Source organism: Hippoglossus stenolepis, chromosome 23 (genome assembly GCF_022539355.2).
Source record: "Hippoglossus stenolepis isolate QCI-W04-F060 chromosome 23, HSTE1.2, whole genome shotgun sequence".
Taxonomy (NCBI): domain Eukaryota; kingdom Metazoa; phylum Chordata; class Actinopteri; order Pleuronectiformes; family Pleuronectidae; genus Hippoglossus; species Hippoglossus stenolepis.
In genome coordinates, this window is record NC_061505.1 from 14,252,196 (window position 1) to 14,274,769 (window position 22,574).

The following is a 22,574-nucleotide window of genomic DNA, read 5'->3' on the forward strand; positions in this document are numbered from 1 at the left end:
GTGGCAATGATGTCATTTTTCAATGCAGAAAAAATGCGCTGAATAGTGTGTGAAAGCTTTTTTGTTCTTTTCCGATGAGCTCACTATATAGTGCTCTATATAGCAGTCACTTTTTGGACTTTTCATTTAAGTTATGATCTTTTGTTTGGACTTTGTTTTTGTATATTTGTGTTTTTGGATTTGTACTGTCCTGTTTTATTGTGACCTTCACTTCCTGTTCCCCCCATGTGTCATTGTTGGTCACTTCAATCTTGTGATTGTGTGCACCTGACCTCATGTGTTTCACCTGGGTTCAGTTATTCTGTCTGTGTCAGGTCGTCTCTTCACTTTGGTTCTGTTCAGTCCAGCTCCTGTGTCTCTGTTTTGAGTTTCAGCTCTTGGATCACCTGAGTTCTCTAACCAGCCTTCTGAGTGTGAGCAATTTAATTTGTTGATTAAGTATTTTTCCCTGCACTTCTTGTTTTGTTCTGTTTCTTTGGCAGCATTTGTGTCCAGTTATACAACAAACGTGACATTATAATAACATTATATAATGTGACAAAATAATTCAAATGAGTCAACATGATAACTCTTGTTTCCATTGTTCTGGCTGCTTTGCATTGTAAATCCTCTCTGGCAGGAGTTCTTTGTATTCACTCATCTCACTCAGGGTTATTTGATGTCATCAAACTCTGTATTATATCTGTCCTGGGTCTATGAATGTGTTTCAGGGTGGACCTCAGGTAATCAAATCATCCTTGAAGTGAATATTTGTGTTGGATGTAACAAAACTTGTTGCTCCCTCACTGCGAGCTAAACACTCATCAAAATCACGACTGTTTGCTGTCCTGGCTCCTAAATGGTGGAGCGAGCTCCCCATTGACATCCGGACATCAGAAAGTTTACACATCTTCCACCGCAAACTAAAAACACACCACATTTAGGCACATCCAGGAAGAGCTGAGTGGCTGATCTCAGCTCTCTGACCGGAGTGTGAATATGGAGAAGTTCAGCTAAATAAGGCGGTGCCCGTCCATTAAGAGATTCAATAGTTAACAATAACATTTTAAAATCGATCCTGTGGCAAACAGGAAGCCAGTGGAGGGAGCGCAGCACAGGTGTAATATGGTCTCTCTTCATCTTTCTAGTCAGGAGGCGAGCAGCAGCATTCTGGAAGAGCTGCAGGCATTTAATAGACGACTGTTCTAAGCCTACATACAGTGAATTGCAGTGGTCAAGACGAGAGGTTATGAAGGCATGGATCACCCTCTCTACATCTTTTTGTGGGAGAGAGGCTTTTACCTTGGCTATAAGTCTCAGCTGAAAGAAACTACACCGAACAACGGAAGAAAATTTGCTTGTCGAATTTAAAAACCCTTTCAAAATGAACCCAAGACTCTTCACAGAGGAGTGAATATGGATATATTCATTATATAGCTCCTATATATTGATTATATAGGAGCTAGAGGGCCCATGGTGCCCACATCCAGCAGTTCAGGATGTCCAAACACAATTATTATTATTTTCGATTAATTTGAGGAAGTTTAGGTTCATCCATGATTTGATGTCATTCAGGCTGTCAAACAGGGGCTGCAGATAACTCTTTGTTTTAAGGTCCAGGGGCAAGTATATTTGAATATCATCCTATATCTAGCTGGCTGATCGTGATAATAATGGTGGATCCTGTATCGTGTTGGCATCTGATAGTGGTGGTGGACCACGATCGAGGTGGCAGCTGATGGTGGATCCTGATGGCGGCATCAGATCGTGATGGTGGACCGTGATCGTGGTGGCTGCTGACCATGGACTATGATTACAATAAGACTGCTTGATATACAATATTTCTACTCAGATACTTTACCATTACTGACAATAATCCATCAATTCATTTACCTTCCATTATGCTACAAAATGTTTATTCTAATCAATGCTGCAAACACCCTTATCTTTCTGATGTTCTCCGTTACCAGTGGCATCTATTGCACTTCTGTCCGTCCTGGGAGAGGGATCCGTCACATGTGGCTCTCTCTGAGGTTTCTACGTTCCCTTGGGTACAGCTGCAGGGTTTGAACGTGAACATTGTTGTCTTAGCTAATAAAACATATGGATTCAATAGTCGACTTGGTTTCATTCAAATTCATAAAGAAACAAAACCAACCAATTAGTCATTTCTTTTATGTAATATATTCAGTATGTGGCAAAATAAACTTTGAGAGCAAGGGGGTCAAATCATCTGGAATCTCTACTGTGACCCCCTCATCAAAATGTAATTCCCTCCTTCTAACTCTGCTGTTGACCTGGGAAGGGAGCAATGTGAGATCAGACCAGACGTAAAACATCTGCTGTGTTTGTGTGAAGCGTCCATCTGTTCAGTCCACTGAATCAGGAGGCGGGCTGACGTATATCTCAGAGTCGGTGAGGACTGAAACATTTAATGATATGAAAGCAGATTCCCCCGATGCAGAGTTTAAAAAAGGCTTCAAAAATTGTGTGATGTCATTCAGTTTGTCGGTAGAAGCACAAAGTCATGCAACGTCTGGTTCAGTGTATCCAGATATTTCTTACTCCGGTTCAGTTGCTGGTATTTAGTATTGTTTGTGATTTTATCTTCTCACCATCAAATAAACTCTCTGACTCATCAGCTGGAAAAGTTCCTGTTACCTCGGGCATGTCCTGGCTTGGCTGCATGTTCCTGCAGTGCTGCTGTTATCAGTCCAGGGTTTCCTTCAGTTATGGAAAGTTTTGACTGATATCTACTATAATATAATGAGTGCTGCTTTCTTTTTGTAATTTCCTTCATGGTATTTCAATGTCTTCATTTTCCACCTCACGTACAAGCAAATGTTCAGCTGTTGTAATCTGCCATTAACTCCAGTTTGATTATACATTATACTCCCCTAGATTCCCTCTACCTGACTGGAACCCACACCTGTAACTAAACAGCCCTACCAGCACAAACAGTCAATAAGGCAGCGACATCATCAAAGTGTCATAACTCATTCACACAAAAGCTATTTTGGACGATCGGACCACAGTCACGTAGAGCTTGACCTGAGGATGTACTGTTATCTAATCGACCAAAGACTTCCCTGCAGGGTGGTCCAAAGGTAGATCTTTCAACCATCTGACGTGACCTGGAGGTCTAGATCCTTTCCAGTTCAACGATATGAGGCAGCGTGCCAGAAATGTTGTAACCACCATCACGTTATACATGTTAGAAGACCATTTTCGATTGACAGGTTAGTAATGGGCTGCACATCAATAGTGATACTACATGCTTAGAGATCCAAACTCTGCCTTGACACACACGTTTTAATGCCAAGTTTCCTCTGCTATAATGTGGAGGCTGGCCACGGGGCAGGTGACCGCCTCTGTCATTGTTGCTTTTACAAAACAAGATAAAATGCAATAGGCCCTTGAGCAGCAACTTGCTGACTGCGGAAAGTGATGGGTTGGGGCTAGCATGCAAACTTTAGTAGAATCAAAGAAGTGATAGAAATAAAAACCGGGGTGAACAATGGCGTTGGTCTCCGCTGCTGGGGACACCTCTTGACTGAACTCATGTGTGACCGTGCATGGTGGAGGATCTTGATGGTGGATTGTGATTATATGATAATGATAATCGTGGTGGCAGACAATCGTGGATGATTATTAGTACAACTAGATTGCTTAGATATACAATTTACCTACTTGCATAGCGTTATTGGCAATTCCTCTGTCATTACAATTGTCATCACTGCTCCCTTCATCTCAGTCAGACTTTTTCTTTAGTATAGATACTTTAAACATTGATACACCGCTCCATTTATATTAGACACTGTTTTTTCTCATCAAATTTTGTTGATGTGCTCTGCTACACTTGTGTCTGTCCTGGAAAAGGGATCCCTCTCATGTAGTGATTAAAAATCTGTTAATTCTAACAGTGGCTGAATGGCAACAGCAAAATCTTACATGTAGTTCCTCTAAAAAAAAAAGAAAAAAGAGAGGAGCTCTGACTCTTTTATTGCTGGAGGACGTATTTAAATGTCTCCTCTGCAAAACATGACCAGTCAAGTGACTGACTTGCTGCATATTTGCTGTGGCTCTGACAAGTCTGTGTCCTGTTTACAGATGAAAACTAAAGCTCCTGCACCTCAGAGAAAGAGCTTCTCACCGACATGTTAGAGAATCAAAGAGTTTAGGATGGAGCCAGAGGTCAAAAAGGTCAACATGGACCCAAGGGTGCTCAGATAGGCTGTTCCCTACAGAAAGTCTTGAATGAATCTTTGTGTTTTCAGGAGGTAACATGGAAAATTAATACATATTTTGGTCATAAACTTCTTCCATTGAAATGTTCCCAGTTGGTAACAGAATGTACAGCATTAACAAATATTGTGAGGACGTCCCAGTGCAAATGGGAGTCTTTCTGTGGGTCTGTAATGTAAAACTATTTACATTCACGTCCATTATGTCATGACAAGTAGCTTTCAGCGTGGCTCCACATCCATTAAATCATTAGTGTCAAACATTAATTAATAAAAAAAGACATTTTGTGGGCCTCTCTCTCTCTCTCTCTCTCTGTCATTTCAAAGGTGCATTGAGGGAGTGCTTGATGGTCTAAGAGACGAGTGCTGCTCTCCATACTTGGATGACGTTCTTTGCTTTCTTTGCTTTTGCTTAAGACCTTCATGACCACGTTGACGACCTGATGCAGGTGCTGTGTCGCCTGCGAGATTATGGCGATAAACTACGCCCCAAAAAATGTGAGCTGTTTAAAGGTCAGGTCAGGTATGTAGGGCGCCTGGTGACCAGTGAAGGTATCCAGATAGACCCTAAAGCAGGGGTCTTCAACATTTTTCAGGCCAAGGACCCCCAAACTGATGGGGAGATGGAGCAGGGACCCCCTACTATATATATATTGTATAAAATTGTGTTTTATATTAAACTGGGCCTAGTGCTATGTATAAACATAGCTACCCTGTTATTGTGCATTCAATACTAAGCTATTCAAATAATACACAGGTTCATATATTCATGTTTTGTGCAAGGTACAGGGTGGCCGTGCCAATGCCATTCATAAACATACATCTTGCATACAACACTGAGCTATTAAAATAATTCACAGATTCATGTTAATGTGTATTTAAAGACATTTAAATTTGTGGAAAAAAGTTGGTTGAAAAAAAAAAAAAAGTTGTCTTATCAACCAAAGATTTCGCGACCCCCTGTTGAAGACCTCTGCACTAATGAATTAAATGTTGTAGAATAGTACTGCATATAAGTATCATAGTAAATTATATAAAACATCACAGTAAAGTAAATCTGAATAATTTGACAGTATTCACGATATCATACCCAGTATATTGATGCTTGCTGCAGACTGGTGGGATGTGGTCTGAATGTGGACAGTGCAGTGAATCTCATTGGCTTCCTTATCACTTGGCTTTTGTAACATTTGCTAAATTCGCCGGTGACCTTGTGTCAGCACCAGTTCCAACAACGTGCTTTCACCTTCTGAAAGAATGACATCACTTCTCAGTTGACATGTACAGTTTTATTGTTCTGCCACGTACACACTGCAGCTGCTAGGCCTTGTTTAGCGTTTCAGGTTTATTTTTTAGTAATAATTTGTCACACATGCCCGCGTAGATATTTGCACTGTTAATACGTATATATTGTTATCACAATGGAAACAAGATGCTCATTTATCAAATCAATGGTCTCTTTTTGGACACCGTTCTTTTATTCTCCCAATGGATCACACTCAAATTACATGGCAACATGAGGATCGTATCTTTACACAGTTCAATTCCCGACTGTAGATCAACACCAAACATACTTTGTCAGCGACTTTCAATTCAACAAATCTGTTTATCAATGATGGGAGGAGGGGGATCTTCATTTGTCTTTACCGTTAGCTTTAGAATACATTCAAACACACACACACACACACACACACACACACACACACACACACACACACACACACACACACACACGCACACACCGCTCTCAGCTTCAACTGCTGGAGTTCACTGTACAGGGATCATAAATGGAGGGTAATAAATAAATAAGGAAGTACAGACATGATAACGGACGGCGAAAGGAAGTCTGTGTTTCCTCGGGTTTTGGGACGATCGGTCGATTCCTTCGAGAGCAGTGATAACAAGACAAGTCAAATCCACATCAGCAGTTAATGCAAAGCATTTATACGTAAAGTGTGATGACTAAAATCTAAAAGGACATGTCTGGTGTCTGTCTATGTTTTATTAGTGTCAACAAATCTCTTCACAAAACCAAAAGCAACAATGGTACAGTCCGTCTGTTCCCCACCGCTCTGACTGGGACTCTCAGCTCCCAGTTATAAAACAACCCACCCACCCACACACACATCCTTTCTTTTTGCAGCCGTTTCCTAAAAGCAGCTGCTCACTCAGGATTTTAATGAACGTTACACAAAAAGGAGAAATAGTGCATTTGTTGGGGTCTCAATAAATCTAAAGTCTTCTGCTCAACACAGTGATCAGACGTGACAGAATAGAAATTATACGTATATACAATTTAAATGTGACAATTGCTTAAAAAACAGATATATAAATATATAAATAAAAAAACGACTAAATTCTAAAATAAAACCTTGTGTGTGTGTGTTAGTGTTTATGACTCTATGGTGACGGTTCATCAAAGAGACGCTAAGATATCTTGACCTTTTATTATGGGGTCATAAAAATGCTCATGTGCCTCCTACACTTCCCATAATGCAACCTGATTCCATCTTTCGTTAGACCCTCTCAGACTGGTTAACGCCCCCTGCAGGTCGTAACACACACTGCTATGAATTCACAGTCTGAATTTGACATGTGAAATAAGGTGAAATGCACCTTTGAATAATATGAATGAGAGCAAATCAAATCTAAAGATTAGGACTAATATTACATTTAATGTTCTGTTAATTGTTGATGATAATGAGGGAACATGCCCCCCCCAGTGTAACACGTGCCTTTAATAGTTTGATTCAACTAGGAAATACGATTGATCAGGTTTTGAAACACACACACACACACACAACACTCGTTATCATTGTTGTTTCGGGCTCCTTCATGGGATTTGCTGACAATAAGAAAAAAACGAACCAGACTCCTCCTGGACAAGGCTTCATGGAGGACGGCAACATGAGCACCGCTGCAGTTTGAGGTGAGGAGACGCAGCACACGTGGTGATGGAGGGAGAAGCACAGAAGACAGGAGGACATCAACTCCTCATCACTGCTCTCTCTCTCTCTCTCTCTCTCTCTCTCTCTCTCTCTCTCTTGATAGACACACTGTATATATACACACACAGAGGTGGCAGCTCTGTGGAAGATAGAATGTGAAATGCACGACACACGTTGGGACGGACACGTGAAAAAGAAAAAAAGGGGGGGGCAGATGCATCATGGGAAGACAAAAGGTGTGCTCACACAGCCGTTGTAAACACATCAGCAGGTTGATGTTTTGCTGTATAAAGAGTCCATGATGATACACTTTCCCTCGTCCCAGTTCATTCTCCATGTAACATTAATCTCATCTGTACAGGGGCCATTCTCCAGCTGAATCGGTGCATGTACAGCAGGTTCGGGTGGGCTAACGTATTAAATGCTTAGATTTGTTTTCCTTTCCGGTCCAAGCACGATCTTTTCGTCTCCTCTATATACAAATGTTTTACAAGAGTTCTTCAAGAAGAGGCCCGTGCGTGAGGCAAAAACGTCCGAGGAGCCCCGCGTTCGATTTTCGATCCACCTTTGGTGCGTCGTACTTTGGCCACGCCGCAGCAGCCGAGAGGTAAAAAGATGTGAAACAGAAAAAAAAAGAATCCAACAAAAAAACAGGAGCTATCTTTGGTTACAAAAAGAGCGAAACACAATGTGAGGGAGGGGGAGAGCGTTCAAGCACAAAATACTGTTCCATTGACAAAAAGAAGAGAAACAGGAAGGGGATGTGTTACATCTTGATCATCACCAAAGGCTTCAGTGGGAGACGCAGGGAGAGGATCAGTGGAAGCAGCTGCTCAGTCTCAGCTCTCCTCCTCTTCCTCCTCCTCTTCCTCCCTGTTGTCCTCACAGTAGTGTTGGAGCAGTCGGTGCAGGTGCTGCTGCAGGGAGTCGGGCTGCTGGGTGTCGGGGGTGTCATCCAGACGCTCCAGGTGCACGTGCTTCCCCCGGGCATCCCTCACCACAGTCCTCTTCTGGGTTCTCGACTTACGCATGTGGCTTCTGCAAGAAGGAAAAAGAAAAAGCTGACTGTGACATCCAAGCTCCCAGTGACTGTTCAGAGGCACAGACTGACCTCTGGGCTCGTTCAAGAATTACCTGGGACGCAAATATCTGCATTTCAACCTGACTGTGGAGATCCAGGCCCGACGATATTAACATGAGATATTTCTATCAAATTAAAATTCTGTAAATTATATTTGTGCGCACATTATGTGGGACAGAATCAGATGACAAAATGAGATTTACCGTTTGAAAATGCATAATTGTTCTCAGATTGACATAAAACGAAAATAAATTTTGGTTTTGTGCTTCATTAGATTCTCCAGCTCAAGATGAAAACAGAAAAACACATAATATTATTTTTTTGGTGGTCACAAATATGGAGTTCCAAATTAAATAAGTAAAAAAGATGTTATAAATAATTAATCAAGTGAATAAATCCATTCAAAATATTTTAAACATTCATGAAACAATACTGTTTTAATTGCTTAATAATTGCATTGTTTTAATTTAGAAACAAAATCAATTTCTGTTCATTTTGTTCCTTTGTTCCTTTTGGATAGTTGTTCATTTTTTTAAATATTTGATTGTATTGTAATTCGTGCATAATCAAACCTTCAACCTGAATTTTCAAATGCCAGTTTTAATTTATCAAGATAAACAGGTTTCAGTCTTTGTGTTGATTTCACAGATTGTTTCATAATCAGACCATAAACTAAACTGATATTAACATGGGATTATAAATCCAATGAGCAGAGTGAACAGCCTCTGAACACACACCATGCATCACATCACCAGGAAGTGGAGCTACAATATCTGAAACAACAGATTTTAGTGTGAGTGAGGCTGTTAGTAATCTGAGACTTTGAAAGCCAGTTTCTGAAAATTCAACACCCTGCAAAGTCAAATGTTAAATGTTAGTAGAAAGAAATCACTTCATGCTTCCATGTTAAACTGTGATAAATTCCCTCTTAATCAACTTCAGTGTCATTTCTACACATTCCCATGCTGCAGTCCGACCTTCTAACAACAGAACCGTCGTCCTGCACAAACTCCCTCTCTACTACATGAGGAAGGAGCTGTTTCCCAAAGCCTCCAGCATAACTCAAAGCCTGGTGGGGGGGGGGAAAGAATGGAGGAGGAGAGAGGGATCAGAAGGAGGACGGAGGAAAGACAAACACTGGGAACCCAACAAGGACCTGCTGAACATTGAAAATCTTCAAACTACCTGCTCAATGTGTGATATCAGCTCGGTGGATTTTCTCTTCTATCGGACACACTGACCTTCTCAAAGTCCTCTCTGGCTGAGGGGAGGTCTGCAGCCAGCGAGGGGTCCCCCGTCTGCTTCTCCATCCTCTTGCCTTTGACCACCGTTGTCTTGACAACCTTGCTGACCTTTCGACCCTGCACTGGCTCCATCTCAAACTCGGATGCGGTGGCAGCGCCCAGGGCCCGGGGCTCGGAGAATGTCAGCTGGAGGGAGATGAGAAAATGTCAAGGCACCAGTTGTTATTTCCTGCGAGTTATGTACTCTGAGGTTTTTAGTTGTCGGCTCTCTGCCTCTACGAATTGGCCGAACACCAGCAGGTGGACAAGGTTTGGACGGCTTCTGTACGTACTGACATTTGACTTTCTCCCTGGGAGGAATCTGAGCCTTCAAATTCACTCAGTCCAACACACTGGTTCAAGACCAAACACCAATCACTTTGTTCAGTTAAATACATGCAAACCTATTATTATTGTGTCTGATCGTGTCTGATACAACAAGACTGCTTGATATACAATATGTCTACTCAGATACTCAACCATTACTGACAATAACTCCTCAATTCAATTACCTTCCATTATGTTATAAACTGTTTCTTCTAATCAATGTTGGAAATACTGTTATTTTGCTGATGTTCTCCATTACACGTGGCATTTATTCTATTCTGTCCATCCTGGGAGAGGGATCCCTCCCATGTGGCTCTCTCTGAGGTTTCTACGTTCTTTTTAACCTGTTAATAGTTTTTTTTCTGGTCGTTTTTCGTGACTCTTGTTGAGGGTTAAGAACAGAGGATGTCACACCTTGTTAAAGCCCTATGAGACTAATTTTGATTTGTGAATATGGGCTGTACAAATAAAATTTTATTGATTTGATTGATTGATTGATAATATTACATAATTTTCCCAAATAGCAACAATTAGCAGCATGAACTAGCTGGTTTGCTTTACTTTTCAAAATGTTCTCTGGATACCGGTGGGATTTTGGGTGGATGGATGGATGTGTATATATAGATGTAGCCGCGATATGTGGAAAGCTCTGAAAATTCTGAAAATTCTAATCTAGAAACAGTACAAAAACAATAAAACAAACTGAGTAATACAGTCATAAGTAAAGTGCTTCTGATTGCTCTGTAACCATGTGAAAGTGGGATGACACTGACCTCTTTCTGATCTCCCTCACTGTGAAGCACAGTTCTCTTCACCACTCTGGAGACGGTGTCTCCCTCCTCGATCTGCACCGTCTCCTGGTGAGAGCCCTCGATGGTCACTTCCTGTGACTCCATGCCATCCGCAGACACGTATTTACGAATCACCTTCCGTGTGATCTGGCGAGGACAGAGAGAATCACTTCCCTGTAAAAAACTGCAATATGAAAATAAAGATTACTATTTACAGTGTGTCAGACACGCTTACCTTCCTAGTCACCATGTTCCCTTGCTCGTCTGTGTACTTCTCCTCTGTGACAGTCTGTGGTGCGATGTCTGGCAGGTTATCAGCCTGTAGAAACACAGACCACATGCTGTGAGTTCACACATATCACAGTGCTGTACATGAGGGTGATGTCGAAGTACATGTTGTCCACATCAAAGAAAGTGTATCAAGGAACATACGCCTCCCAACATTAGTAAATAATGACCTACCATCAAATCTAAAGTCGATTTTAAAGCCCCTATGTGAAGATATGATTACCCTGCATCACTCCAGTGCACTGGAGCTGCACTGCCGCATCATGCTTGTTTACCTGAATGATAACTCTGCGTCGGACCACCCTGGTGGTCAGCACCTCCTCCTCTGAGCTATCAGAGGACAGCATCCCTAGTTCCTCTGCTATCTCCTGGGAGACAGCACACAGCCAGCACAGGTCAATATAACAGGTTCTACACCGAGTCACCACAGCACACTCGTCTGGCTCGTCCTTCTTTTCTCTTAACCTCACTCTCATGTTTGCTCGCCCAAAAGGTTCTTGTACGAATGAGATGAAATGAGAGAAAGAAAAATCGAATTGTTTGGCTGTACACAAAATGTAATGTGAGATGAAGAGAAGGACCAGTTATGCAACAACCGAAATAAACATGCAAAAATGGGAACCACCAGTGCACGAAATATGAGGGATCTTGCACAGATTTAAAATGCAAATACAAATCAAAGAATTAAGGTTTATCACAATAGACACTGCTATATGTGTTTCCTTTATAATACACGGATGTATTCATTTGTTGTGTAGTAATAAAAAAACATCTGTAAAGAGGATAATCATTCAGGTTTTTGTCTTGAATTATTTGTTTATGAGGCGGCTGTGCATGAGAACAAGTTTCGTCTGCAAGTGCAAAGTTTGCATGATTAAATTGGATTTTTTCTATGATGTGTGGTTTAAGTAGACCTGATCTGCAGAGGACACCCAGACTGTCAAAGAGTATTTCGCACACTGATGGGAAGAACAAGCACAACTCAAAGGATGCAGACAGGGTGAGATGGGAAATAATAATTACATGTTATTGAATCTGTTCTTTGAAACAGCGCATAGATGCTGTCAATAGTCCACCAGTGGCAGCAACAGCTCTTTCAGTCACTAACAACGCAAAACTCATCACAGTTAGGGTTTTTATCTTCTCTAAGGTTTAGGTACTCATGCACACAAAAGCACTCATCAGCCTAATCTAGTTCATAAAGTGCAGATTTGTGTGTTAAATCTCCTGAGTCTTGAATGCAGCACCACAGCAACCAGGCCGAACCAGGCAAGACACCAGCCAGTGCAGTGTCACGCTCATGCTCGACCTCTTACCCTTCCCAGGAAGTCGTCATCATCGTAATACCCTGCCTGATCTCTTGAAGGAAGTTCCTCACACCCGGGCAGGTCGCCCTCTGCTTGACACCCTGGTGAACCCTCAGAGTCATAGGCAAATTCCCTGAGGCTTTCGCTGCCCGAGGAGAAGCGCTTGTAATCTTCCACTCGGAGCAAAGGACGAGAAGTGTACTGAGGGCTCCCCGTCAGGAAAGCAATATCAGGGCTACTCCCAGGCATTGGGGAAGGTGGCTCTGAGATATGATAGCCTATCTCCTGTTCCAGTTTCATGTCTTCTGATTCAGAGAAGTCAGAGAGGGCTTGTCTGCAGTCAAAGAATTCCACATCAGAGTCAGAGAGCTGCGGAGACTTGGAGCCCATTCGAGGTATGAGGTCTGTTTGTGGCACCTTTGGTTCTTCTGATTCCAATTCTGACACCGCTTTCTCAAATTCTGAGAGGACTCTGTTAAAGCCTGGGGAAAACTCCAAGTCTTCATCAGTTTCCGAACCTCTCTTGGTGGCGACTTCAGTCACAACCTGAGCTGAGTCGCTGAACACTGCAGACGCTGGACTCAAATCGTTCAAGTAGGCTCGGCTACATTCAGAAACTCTCAACGTTTGATGTCCTGAGAAAACTGCTTCATAATCTGGTGGCACCAGAAACTTGCTTGACATGGGTGAAAAAAGCTCACTGGACTGTGCCTCCTCTGTGGACAACTCCCAGTCCCTGGTGTCTTGTGCTGCTGTTGTGCTTTGCACCTCATCGTCTGTTAGAAACTTTGTGTCTTCTGGTGTCTGAGGAGGAGCCTGTAAGTGAACGTCAACATGATATGTCCACTTTAATCAGTGTAAAGGTTGGTTTGCACCAATGAGATGACATCAACATTTCACCAAGTTACTGTCACTGCACACGGAGGTTATTTTCCAAAAAGCCTAAACATGCAACCTTAAAATGATATCACCACCAGACAGACATAAGTCAGAATTGGAGGAGGAATGATTAGTGGTATTAAAAATTCTATATTTCACATTCCGCTGACTTCCACACATTGTGGACAAAGTCTCAACATTAACACCCTCTATTTTGTTATCACTTCTTTAAGACATGTCCTTATGTTTCACACGGTGTTATCGCTTCATCCAACTTGCATGTTAATGAGTTTTGTCCAACTTGCTGGATGGTCATGCTCTCACTCTTACCCTCTGATTGGCCATCTTGCTCTTTACTTCTCCAGAACCAAGGTCAAGCACCTCCTCTTCCTTTCTTTGAACATCTTCAGCTGGTGAGGACTTCAGAGCAAAGTCTCTTCTCACGTCTTCCGCACACACATTATTTTGTAAAGTTGAGATACTTTCAGCCTCTGATCCGAGCTGTTTCCATTCATCGTGTGACAACGTTCTTGTGTCTGATTCTGTCCATATTTGCCCGTCAGGATTGGCAGGTTCTTCCTTCGACATGGTCTCACTAATTTGAATTCCTAATGGTGACACAGTCATCTGATTCCTGTTAGCTAAGGATGAATGCTGCTCGGGTATTAAAGAGGATGTCACACAACTCAAAGGTTTTGGTTCAGTATCCTCACAGCAGAAACCTAACTCCTCCTCTGATCCGGCAGCATGTGGACTCAGTGGCCTTGGGCTATCATCAATCCAACAATCAGTTGGTAGAGCATCAAACTCTAAGTCGGATGAAAAAGACACTGGTGAGTATGATCTATTAAAGTGGGTCGCATCCATAAAATATGTGGACAATGTCCTCATAAACTCAGGTACTGGAGAGTCAGGCAATAGCCGTGTGAACTCATTGATAGAAGAGACAGAGTCAGGTGAGGATGGTCTCTCAGTCTCAGCAGCTGTTGAGGATGTGACCATCAGCTCACAATATGACTCTGAACACACAGATTCAGGGGATGATGATCTGTGTGTAGCTGTGCACTCCTCCAATGACGCTGCAAACTGAGGGATGGGGGAGTCCGGAGAGAGACACCTGTTCTCGCTGAACTCGGCCAAGGATTCCGGAGATGATGCTCTTTGCTCGGCTGTTTCTGTGGCTGATTCAAGAGACATCGGTATGGATTCTGCAAACTGAGTGTCTGAATACAGAGGCATATCGTCTATATCTGATGCTATAGTTTCAGGTGAGGATGATGCTGATCGCAGGAATGTCACACTTTCTGGTAATGCTACTGTAAATTCGGGTAAGGGGGAATCTGGTGAGAGAGGTCGATTCTCATCAACTGATGTTACAGATTCGGGTGAAGATGCTCTTGGTTCTAACAACATGGCGGATTTAGCGGACATGGGTCTGTAGTGTAGGGATTCTGGTGAATCACGTCGATCATCACCCTCTGTGTCAGACACCGATACAACCACCCGCTCATCATCAGAATCTGCGGTTGCCTCAAGGGGAGGTACTTCAAATGTGTATTTGGACTCTCTGTATGGAGCTGCTCGTGAAGACAACATATTTTCAATCATTAGTGGAGGTGATTCTGAAACAGGTATGTCAGACTTGACTTGTGCACTTAAGGTGCAGAGAAAGCCCTCATCTGCTCTGGTGTCATCTGTTGTGGTAAATGCTTCTGTCTCTTCTGAATGTGGTCCTTTGGCATTGGCAGTTTGATCATTTTCATCTATTATTTTATCCTGGCCATCCTCTGAAACACTACTTCCATATTCTATTGTGCTGCCAATAAATTGCATAAACCCTGTTTTACTGCTGAAAGTTTCTCCAGCATACTGAGGATCACGTACTTGAGCAATCAGCTTCCATAACTCAGCATCACGAATGAGATTGTACTCAGCTACCACAAGGGCTGATTTCTCAAGTGAGGTAGGCACTATAGTTGTTGATAAAACATCGCTATCAATGGATGCTTCAGTGGCAGTTGGGTCTTTTAATTCAGCTATTGATGATTTGGATGCCAATCGTAATTCTTCCTTATCCGATTCAACAGATTCTGGTGATGCAGTCCTGTCTTCTGCATTAAACAGGTCTAAAGCTTGTGACAAATCATCTGAATCTGAAAATTCAGTGGGTGATGTGTCTCTTACCGTCATGACATTGTTTACAGCAGTCTTTGTAAAATCTGGTATTGGTGAGTCAGGGGACAGATTTCTACATTCTTCATCTGATCTCTCAGACTGAGGTGATAGTGTTCTCATGTCAGTAACTTCTATGTCAAATGAAGCTGAATATGCCAGATTAAATTCAGCATCTGAAAATATTGATTCTGAGGAGAGACACTCATAGTATGTTTCTGCTGACGTGGTCTCAAGAACATCTTGTGCACATGAAGGAAGAGGTGAATCAGGAGACATGGGATCGTAGTCTGTAATGGATTCAAGTGATGGAGGCCTCACTTCTAAGCTTCCAGATTGAGGAGAATCAGGTCTAGTCTCAACACAATAATTCGCGGACATCAAAAAGTCATTCAAAGCATACTCAATGTCTGATTCAATGGATTCATGGGAGGATGATCTATACCCGACATTCACAATAACTCGTTCAGGCATTGCTGGTCTGTATTCAGGTATGGGCGAGTCTGGTGACAGAGACCGGTATTCATCTACAGATGCTCCTGAGCCAGGTGAAGAGGCTCTATTGTCATAAACTAGTGATCCTAGGCTAAAAACAATGTATTCTACATCTGAACATGCTGACTCTGGGGATGTTGACCTGTGTCCAAAAATACTATCAGATAATTCAAACACTGGTGGCATGAAGTCAGGTACAGGTGAATCAGGGGAAAGTCTGACTGATGCTTGAGATTCAGGAGATAGAGGTCTGCTCTCAGAGAATATTGGAAAAGGTAACTCCATTTCCAAATCAGACAACACTGAGTCCGGTGAAGTGGACCTTGAGTCCATGTGACAAACAGTGGATTCAAGTAGGGCCTGTGTAAACTGAGGTATGGGTGAGTCTGGAGAAAGAGGTTTAAACTCATCTATGGATGTAGTTGAATCAGGAGATACTGCTCTATCCTCGGAAAGCCAGGGGATACATACATCTATCTCGAAATCCCAATCTGAATCTACTGATTCAGGTGATGATGACCTTCTACCTTTAAACCCAGGATAAGTCTCTAGTGACACCTGTCCAAAGTCAGGTACAGGTGAATCAGGAGAAAGTCTTCTGTATTTACTGAGAGATGCTAAGGACTCAGGAGATGAAGGTCTTTCTTCAATAACCATTGGGAATGATAATTGCATTTCCAAATCTGACAACACTGATTCAGGCGAAGAGGACCTTGAGTCCATGTGTGTTATGAAGGACTCTTGCAAAGACTGTGTAAATTCGGGAATGGGTGAGTCTGGAGAAAGAGGTTTAAACTCATCTATTGATGTAGTTGAATCAGGAGATGCTGCTCTATCCTCAAAAAGCCAGGGGATACATAAATCTCTCTCTAAATCCCAATCTGAATCTAATGATTCAAGTGATGTGGCTCTGTATCGTACTCTTGCCAAAGTAGGTGCACCTACTGTGAACTGAGGTATGGGTGAGTCTAAATAAAGAGGTTTAAACTCATCTATGGATGTAGTTGAACCAGGAGATACTGCTCTATCCTCGAAAAGACAGGGGATACATATGTCTCTCTCTAAATCCCAATCTGAATCTACTGATTCAGGTGATGTGGATCTGTATCGTACTCTTGCCAAAGTAGGTGCACCTACTGTGAACTGAGGTATCGGAGAGTCAAGATACAAACATCTAAGGTCAGAGTCAAACACCTCTGACTGATGAGATTCTGCTCTGTCATCAAAATCCAATAACTGTGAATTCATAGAATCATATTCTTTTTCTGAATCTACTGATTCAGGTGATGATGACCTTCTACCTTTAAACCCAGGATAAGTCTCTAGTGACACCTGTCCAAAGTCAGGTACAGGTGAATCAGGAGAAAGTCTTCTGTATTTACTGAGAGACGCTAAGGACTCAGGAGATGAAGGTCTTTCTTCAATAACCATTGGGAATGATAATTGCATTTCCAAATCTGACAACACTGATTCAGGCGAAGAGGACCTTGAGTCCATGTGTGTTATGAAGGACTCTTGCAAAGACTGTGTAAATTCGGGAATGGGTGAGTCTGGCGAAAGAGGTTTAAACTCATCTATTGATGCAGTTGAATCAGGAGATGCTGCTCTATCCTCAAAAAGCCAGGGGATACATACATCTCTCTCTAAATCCCAATCTGAATCTAATGATTCAAGTGATGTGGCTCTGTATCGTACTCTTGCCAAAGTAGGTGCACCTACTGTGAACTGAGGTATGGGTGAGTCTAAATAAAGAGGTTTAAACTCATCTATGGATGTAGTTGAACCAGGAGATACTGCTCTATCCTCGAAAAGACAGGGGATACATACGTCTCTCTCTAAATCCCAATCTGAATCTACTGATTCAGGTGATGTGGATCTGTATCGTACTCTTGCCAAAGTAGGTGCACCTACTGTGAACTGAGGTATTGGAGAGTCAAGATACAAACATCTAAGGTCAGAGTCAAACACCTCTGACTGACGAGATTCTGCTCTGTCATCAAAATCCAATAACTGTGAATTCATAGAATCATATTCTTTTTCTGAATCTACTGATTCAGGTGATGATGACCTTCTACCTTTAAACCCAGGATAAGTCTCTAGTGACACCTGTCCAAAGTCAGGTACAGGTGAATCAGGGAAAGACAAAGGCCACTGAGACCACTTAAACCAGGATAGTTCAGTGACACTGTCCAAAGTCAAGGTGAATCAGGGAAAGTCTGACTGATGCTTGAGATTCAGGAGATAGAGGTCTGCTCTCTGAGAACATTGGAAAAGGTAACTCCATTTCCAAATCTGACAACACAGAGTCTGGTGAAGTGGACCTCAAGTCCATGTGACAAACAGTGGATTCATGCAGGGCCTGTGTAAACTGGGGTATGGGTGAGTCTGGAGAAAGAGGTTTAAACTCATCTATGGATGTAGTTGAACCAGGAGATACTGCTCTATCCTCGAAAAGCCAGGGGATACATAAATCTCTCTCTAAATCCCAATCTGAATCTACTGATTCAGGTGATGATGACCTTCTACCTTTAAACCCAGGATAAGTCTCTAGTGACACCTGTCCAAAGTCAGGTACAGGTGAATCAGGAGAAAGTCTTCTGTATTTACTGAGAGACGCTAAGGACTCAGGAGATGAAGGTCTTTCTTCAATAACCATTGGGAATGATAATTGCATTTCCAAATCTGACAACACTGATTCAGGCGAAGAGGACCTTGAGTCTATGTGTGTTATGAAGGACTCTTGCAAAGACTGTGTAAATTCGGGAATGGGTGAGTCTGGAGAAAGAGGTTTAAACTCATCTATTGATGCAGTTGAATCAGGAGATGCTGCTCTATCCTCAAAAAGCCAGGGGATACATACATCTCTCTCTAAATCCCAATCTGAATCTAATGATTCAAGTGATGTGGCTCTGTATCGTACTCTTGCCAAAGTAGGTGCACCTACTGTGAACTGAGGTATGGGTGAGTCTAAATAAAGAGGTTTAAACTCATCTATGGATGTAGTTGAACCAGGAGATACTGCTCTATCCTCGAAAAGACAGGGGATACATACGTCTCTCTCTAAATCCCAATCTGAATCTACTGATTCAGGTGATGTGGATCTGTATCGTACTCTTGCCAAAGTAGGTGCACCTACTGTGAACTGAGGTATCGGAGAGTCAAGAGATAAACATCTAAGGTCAGAGTCAAACACCTCTGACTGACGAGATTCTGCTCTGTCGTCAAAATCAAACAACTGTGAATTCACAGTATCATACTCTTTTTCCGAAGCCTCTGATTCAGGTGATGATGACCTTCTACCTTTAAACCCAGGATAAGTCTCTAGTGACACCTGTCCAAAGTCAGGTACAGGTGAATCAGGGGAAAGTCTGACTGATGCTTGAGATTCAGGAGATAGAGGTCTGCTCTCTGAGAACATTGGAAAAGGTAACTCCATTTCCAAATCTGACAACACAGAGTCTGGTGAAGTGGACCTCAAGTCCATGTGACAAACAGTGGATTCATGCAGGGCCTGTGTAAACTGGGGTATGGGTGAGTCTGGAGAAAGAGGTTTAAACTCATCTATGGATGTAGTTGAACCAGGAGATACGGCTCTATCCTCGAAAAGCCAGGGGATACATAAATCTCTCTCTAAATCCCAATCTGAATCTACTGATTCAGGTGATGATGACCTTCTACCTTTAAACCCAGGATAAGTCTCTAGTGACACCTGTCCAAAGTCAGGTACAGGTGAATCAGGAGAAAGTCTTCTGTATTTACTGAGAGACGCTAAGGACTCAGGAGATGAAGGTCTTTCTTCAATAACCATTGGGAATGATAATTGCATTTCCAAATCTGACAACACTGATTCAGGCGAAGAGGACCTTGAGTCTATGTGTGTTATGAAGGACTCTTGCAAAGACTGTGTAAATTCGGGAATGGGTGAGTCTGGAGAAAGAGGTTTAAACTCATCTATTGATGCAGTTGAATCAGGAGATGCTGCTCTATCCTCAAAAAGCCAGGGGATACATAAATCTCTCTCTAAATCCCAATCTGAATCTACTGATTCAGGTGATGATGACCTTCTACCTTTAAACCCAGGATAAGTCTCTAGTGAAACCTGTCCAAAGTCAGGTACAGGTGAATCAGGGGAAAGTCTTCGGTATTTACTGAGAGACACTAAGGACTCAGGAGATGAAGGTCGGTCTTCTATATCTATTGGGAATGATAATTGCATTTCCAAGGACTCTTGCAAAGACTGTGTAAATTCCGGAATGGGTGAGTCTGGAGAAAGGGGTCTACATTCATCTTTGGATGTAGTTGAATCAGGAGATGCTGCTCTGTTACCGAAAAGCCAGGGATTATACATATCAGTCTCCAAATCCTCATTTGAACACAGTGACTCAGGTGATGTAGATCGATAACTTGCTGTTAATGTGAGAGTTTGGGTAAAATGAGGTATCGGAGAGTCTGGTGACAAACGCTGGTATTCAGAAAAAGACAAGACTGAATGTGGAGATTCTGGTCTCTCTTCGACCTCAAACAGCTGCGACACCAAGGGAGCAAATTCTACATCTGATGCAACTGTTTCAGGTGATGCTGACCTGTAACTACTGACAACAGCATATGGAACTGCAAAAGCTTGTGTGAAATCAAGTACCGGAGAATCGGATGAAAGTCGTCTGTATTTACATACTGACGCATAAGACTCAGGAGATGAAGGTCTGTCCTCATATAACACAGAGGAAGGTAATTCCAGTTCCATTTCAAAATCTGACAGCACTGACTCAGGTGAGGAGGACCTATAGTCCGTGTATGTGATTAAGGACTCCTGTCTTAAGTCTGGAATGGGGGAGTCTGGCGAAAGGGCTCTAAATTGATTTAGAGAGCCAATTGATTCAGGAGAGGATGATCTGAAATTTGAAGTCATTGTCAGTGATGTGGGTGATAAAGGTCTATATTCTGATTCAGAATCAGGTGACAGAGGTCTGTTTTCAACTTCTGATTCTAATGACTCTGGAGTATCTGGTCTATTTTCTCTGTCAAGGGGGGGATAAAAGAAAGGTGCACGCTCAACATCTGATTGAGTTGCTTTAGTGGTTGTGGACCTAAACCCGACAAATGATGGAAAACGTTCAACTACTCTTGTCGTGAATTGAGGTAAAGGTGAATCTGGTGACAGGTCATGGCTTTCATCTCTGGATGCCACTGAATCAGGTGATTGAGGTCGATGCTCTTCAGATACTGGTGGAAATGATCCATCTTCACACTCTATATCTGAATAACAAACTGACCCAGGGGAAGTGGATCTGCATTCAGCAGTTAAAACAGTTGGGTTTGCTATAGGCTGTCTGAAGTCAGGTATGGGTGAATCAGGTGAAAGTGCCCGTAGCTCATTTTCAGAATCGGATGTGAAGGATCTCCGTCGGGTCTCTATAGATGTCATGTCCAGAACATAAATTTCCGTCTCTGACATTATCGATAAAGGTGTTGATGACCTGTGGCCTGCGACTAACCCAACTGATTCTATATGTTGGTTAAGTTGTGGTAAAACAGAATCTGACAATAAGGTCTGGATCTTGTTACCTGATGTTGAATCAGGTGACAATGTCTCCTCTGCATCCGAATCAAGGAGAACATGTTCTTTACTGGTATAAACATATTTAAACACTTCAGTTGTGCTGACATAAGCTTCCTCTACATACTGAGGGTCGTACAGTTGACGTATAAGCTGGTTTGGTCTGAATGTTGCACCTGCAGTTGATTGCTTTTCTTCAAGTACGAACGCAGTTGACTCGGGTAAGTCTGCTCTCTGAGCTGTCAAATCATCTGAAGTGGAAAACTGATATTCAATAACTGAATGTGCTGATTCTGGTAAAGAGGACCTGTAACCAACAGAGGCTGTAACAGATTCATGCACTGCAGGTGTGACGTCCGGTAAAGGTGAGTCGATTGGAAATGCTGGATTTTCATCTAAAGATATTGGAGAACTAGGGGACAAAGGTTGAGTTTCATTGAAAAAACAAGGGTTGCTAAGGTCTGATTCATCATTGGACACTGGTGATTCTGGTGAATATGGCAGAGACTGTGAAATGGTAGCAAAGTCAACAGAAAACCGGGGAACTGGGGAGTCTGGAGAATCAGACCTGAGTGTACTTGTTAATGTTGATTCCCTATCTGATAAATGCTTGTAATCTGACTCAGAATTAGGTGACAATGACCTCTCCTCCCCCTCAATCTTTGCTTGAACTGCACTCAGAACAAACTTCACATCTTCCTCTGACTCTCCCTTTTTGACACCGGAATCCTCTGGAACATACTCAGTTCTTTTTCTAGCATACTCAAAAATCCCTGTTTTACTGCAAAATGTCTCTCCAACATAGTGGGGATCACATATTTGAGAAATGAGCTTCCGAAGTTCAGCATCATAAACAAGTTTATAGACTGGCACCTGGATTGCCTTGAGAGTTTGACCACTACCTACCAGTACTCTCTCTGTGGTCTCTGGCAGCTGGGATTCTGGTAATTCAGGTTTCTGTTTGGATGAAACTATTTCTTCACTTGATCGTGCACATTCAACATCAGAAATCACTGACTTAGGAGATGATGATCTATGAGCACAAACTGTGACTGATTCAGTAAGGGTTACTGTTTTTAATTTGAGCATCGGCGAGTCACCTCTGTAGTGATCTCCAGGATCTACTGAATCTTGTGATGAAGGTGCCACCTCAGAGCAGCGTTGTGACAGAGACAATTCCCCATAATCTAGATCTAAACAACCTGAAAAAGGTGGCAAGGATT

The 22,574-nt window shown here is 42.4% G+C and overlaps 1 protein-coding gene and 1 long non-coding RNA gene across 2 annotated transcripts in view; one reads left to right on the plus strand and one right to left on the minus strand.

Moving 5' to 3' along the window:
- The first annotated feature begins 228 nt into the window (after positions 1-228).
- LOC124851383 overlaps positions 229-22,574 on the plus strand; it is a 214,563-nt gene continuing 192,217 nt past the window's right edge. Inside the window, exon 1 of the long non-coding RNA XR_007032426.1 lies at positions 229-413. This is a non-coding gene — a long non-coding RNA (uncharacterized LOC124851383). The remainder of the gene's footprint in view (positions 414-22,574) is intronic.
- ank2b (ankyrin 2b, neuronal) overlaps positions 5,498-22,574 on the minus strand; it is a 76,436-nt gene continuing 59,359 nt past the window's right edge. Inside the window, exons 48-53 of the mRNA XM_047338993.1 lie at positions 11,217-11,309; positions 10,889-10,972; positions 10,636-10,800; positions 9,494-9,682; positions 9,230-9,321; positions 5,498-8,209 (exon numbers count right to left, since the gene is read on the minus strand). Coding sequence (XP_047194949.1) covers positions 8,011-8,209; positions 9,230-9,321; positions 9,494-9,682; positions 10,636-10,800; positions 10,889-10,972; positions 11,217-11,309 — 822 coding nt within the window. The 3' untranslated portion in view covers positions 5,498-8,010. The remainder of the gene's footprint in view (positions 8,210-9,229; positions 9,322-9,493; positions 9,683-10,635; positions 10,801-10,888; positions 10,973-11,216; positions 11,310-22,574) is intronic.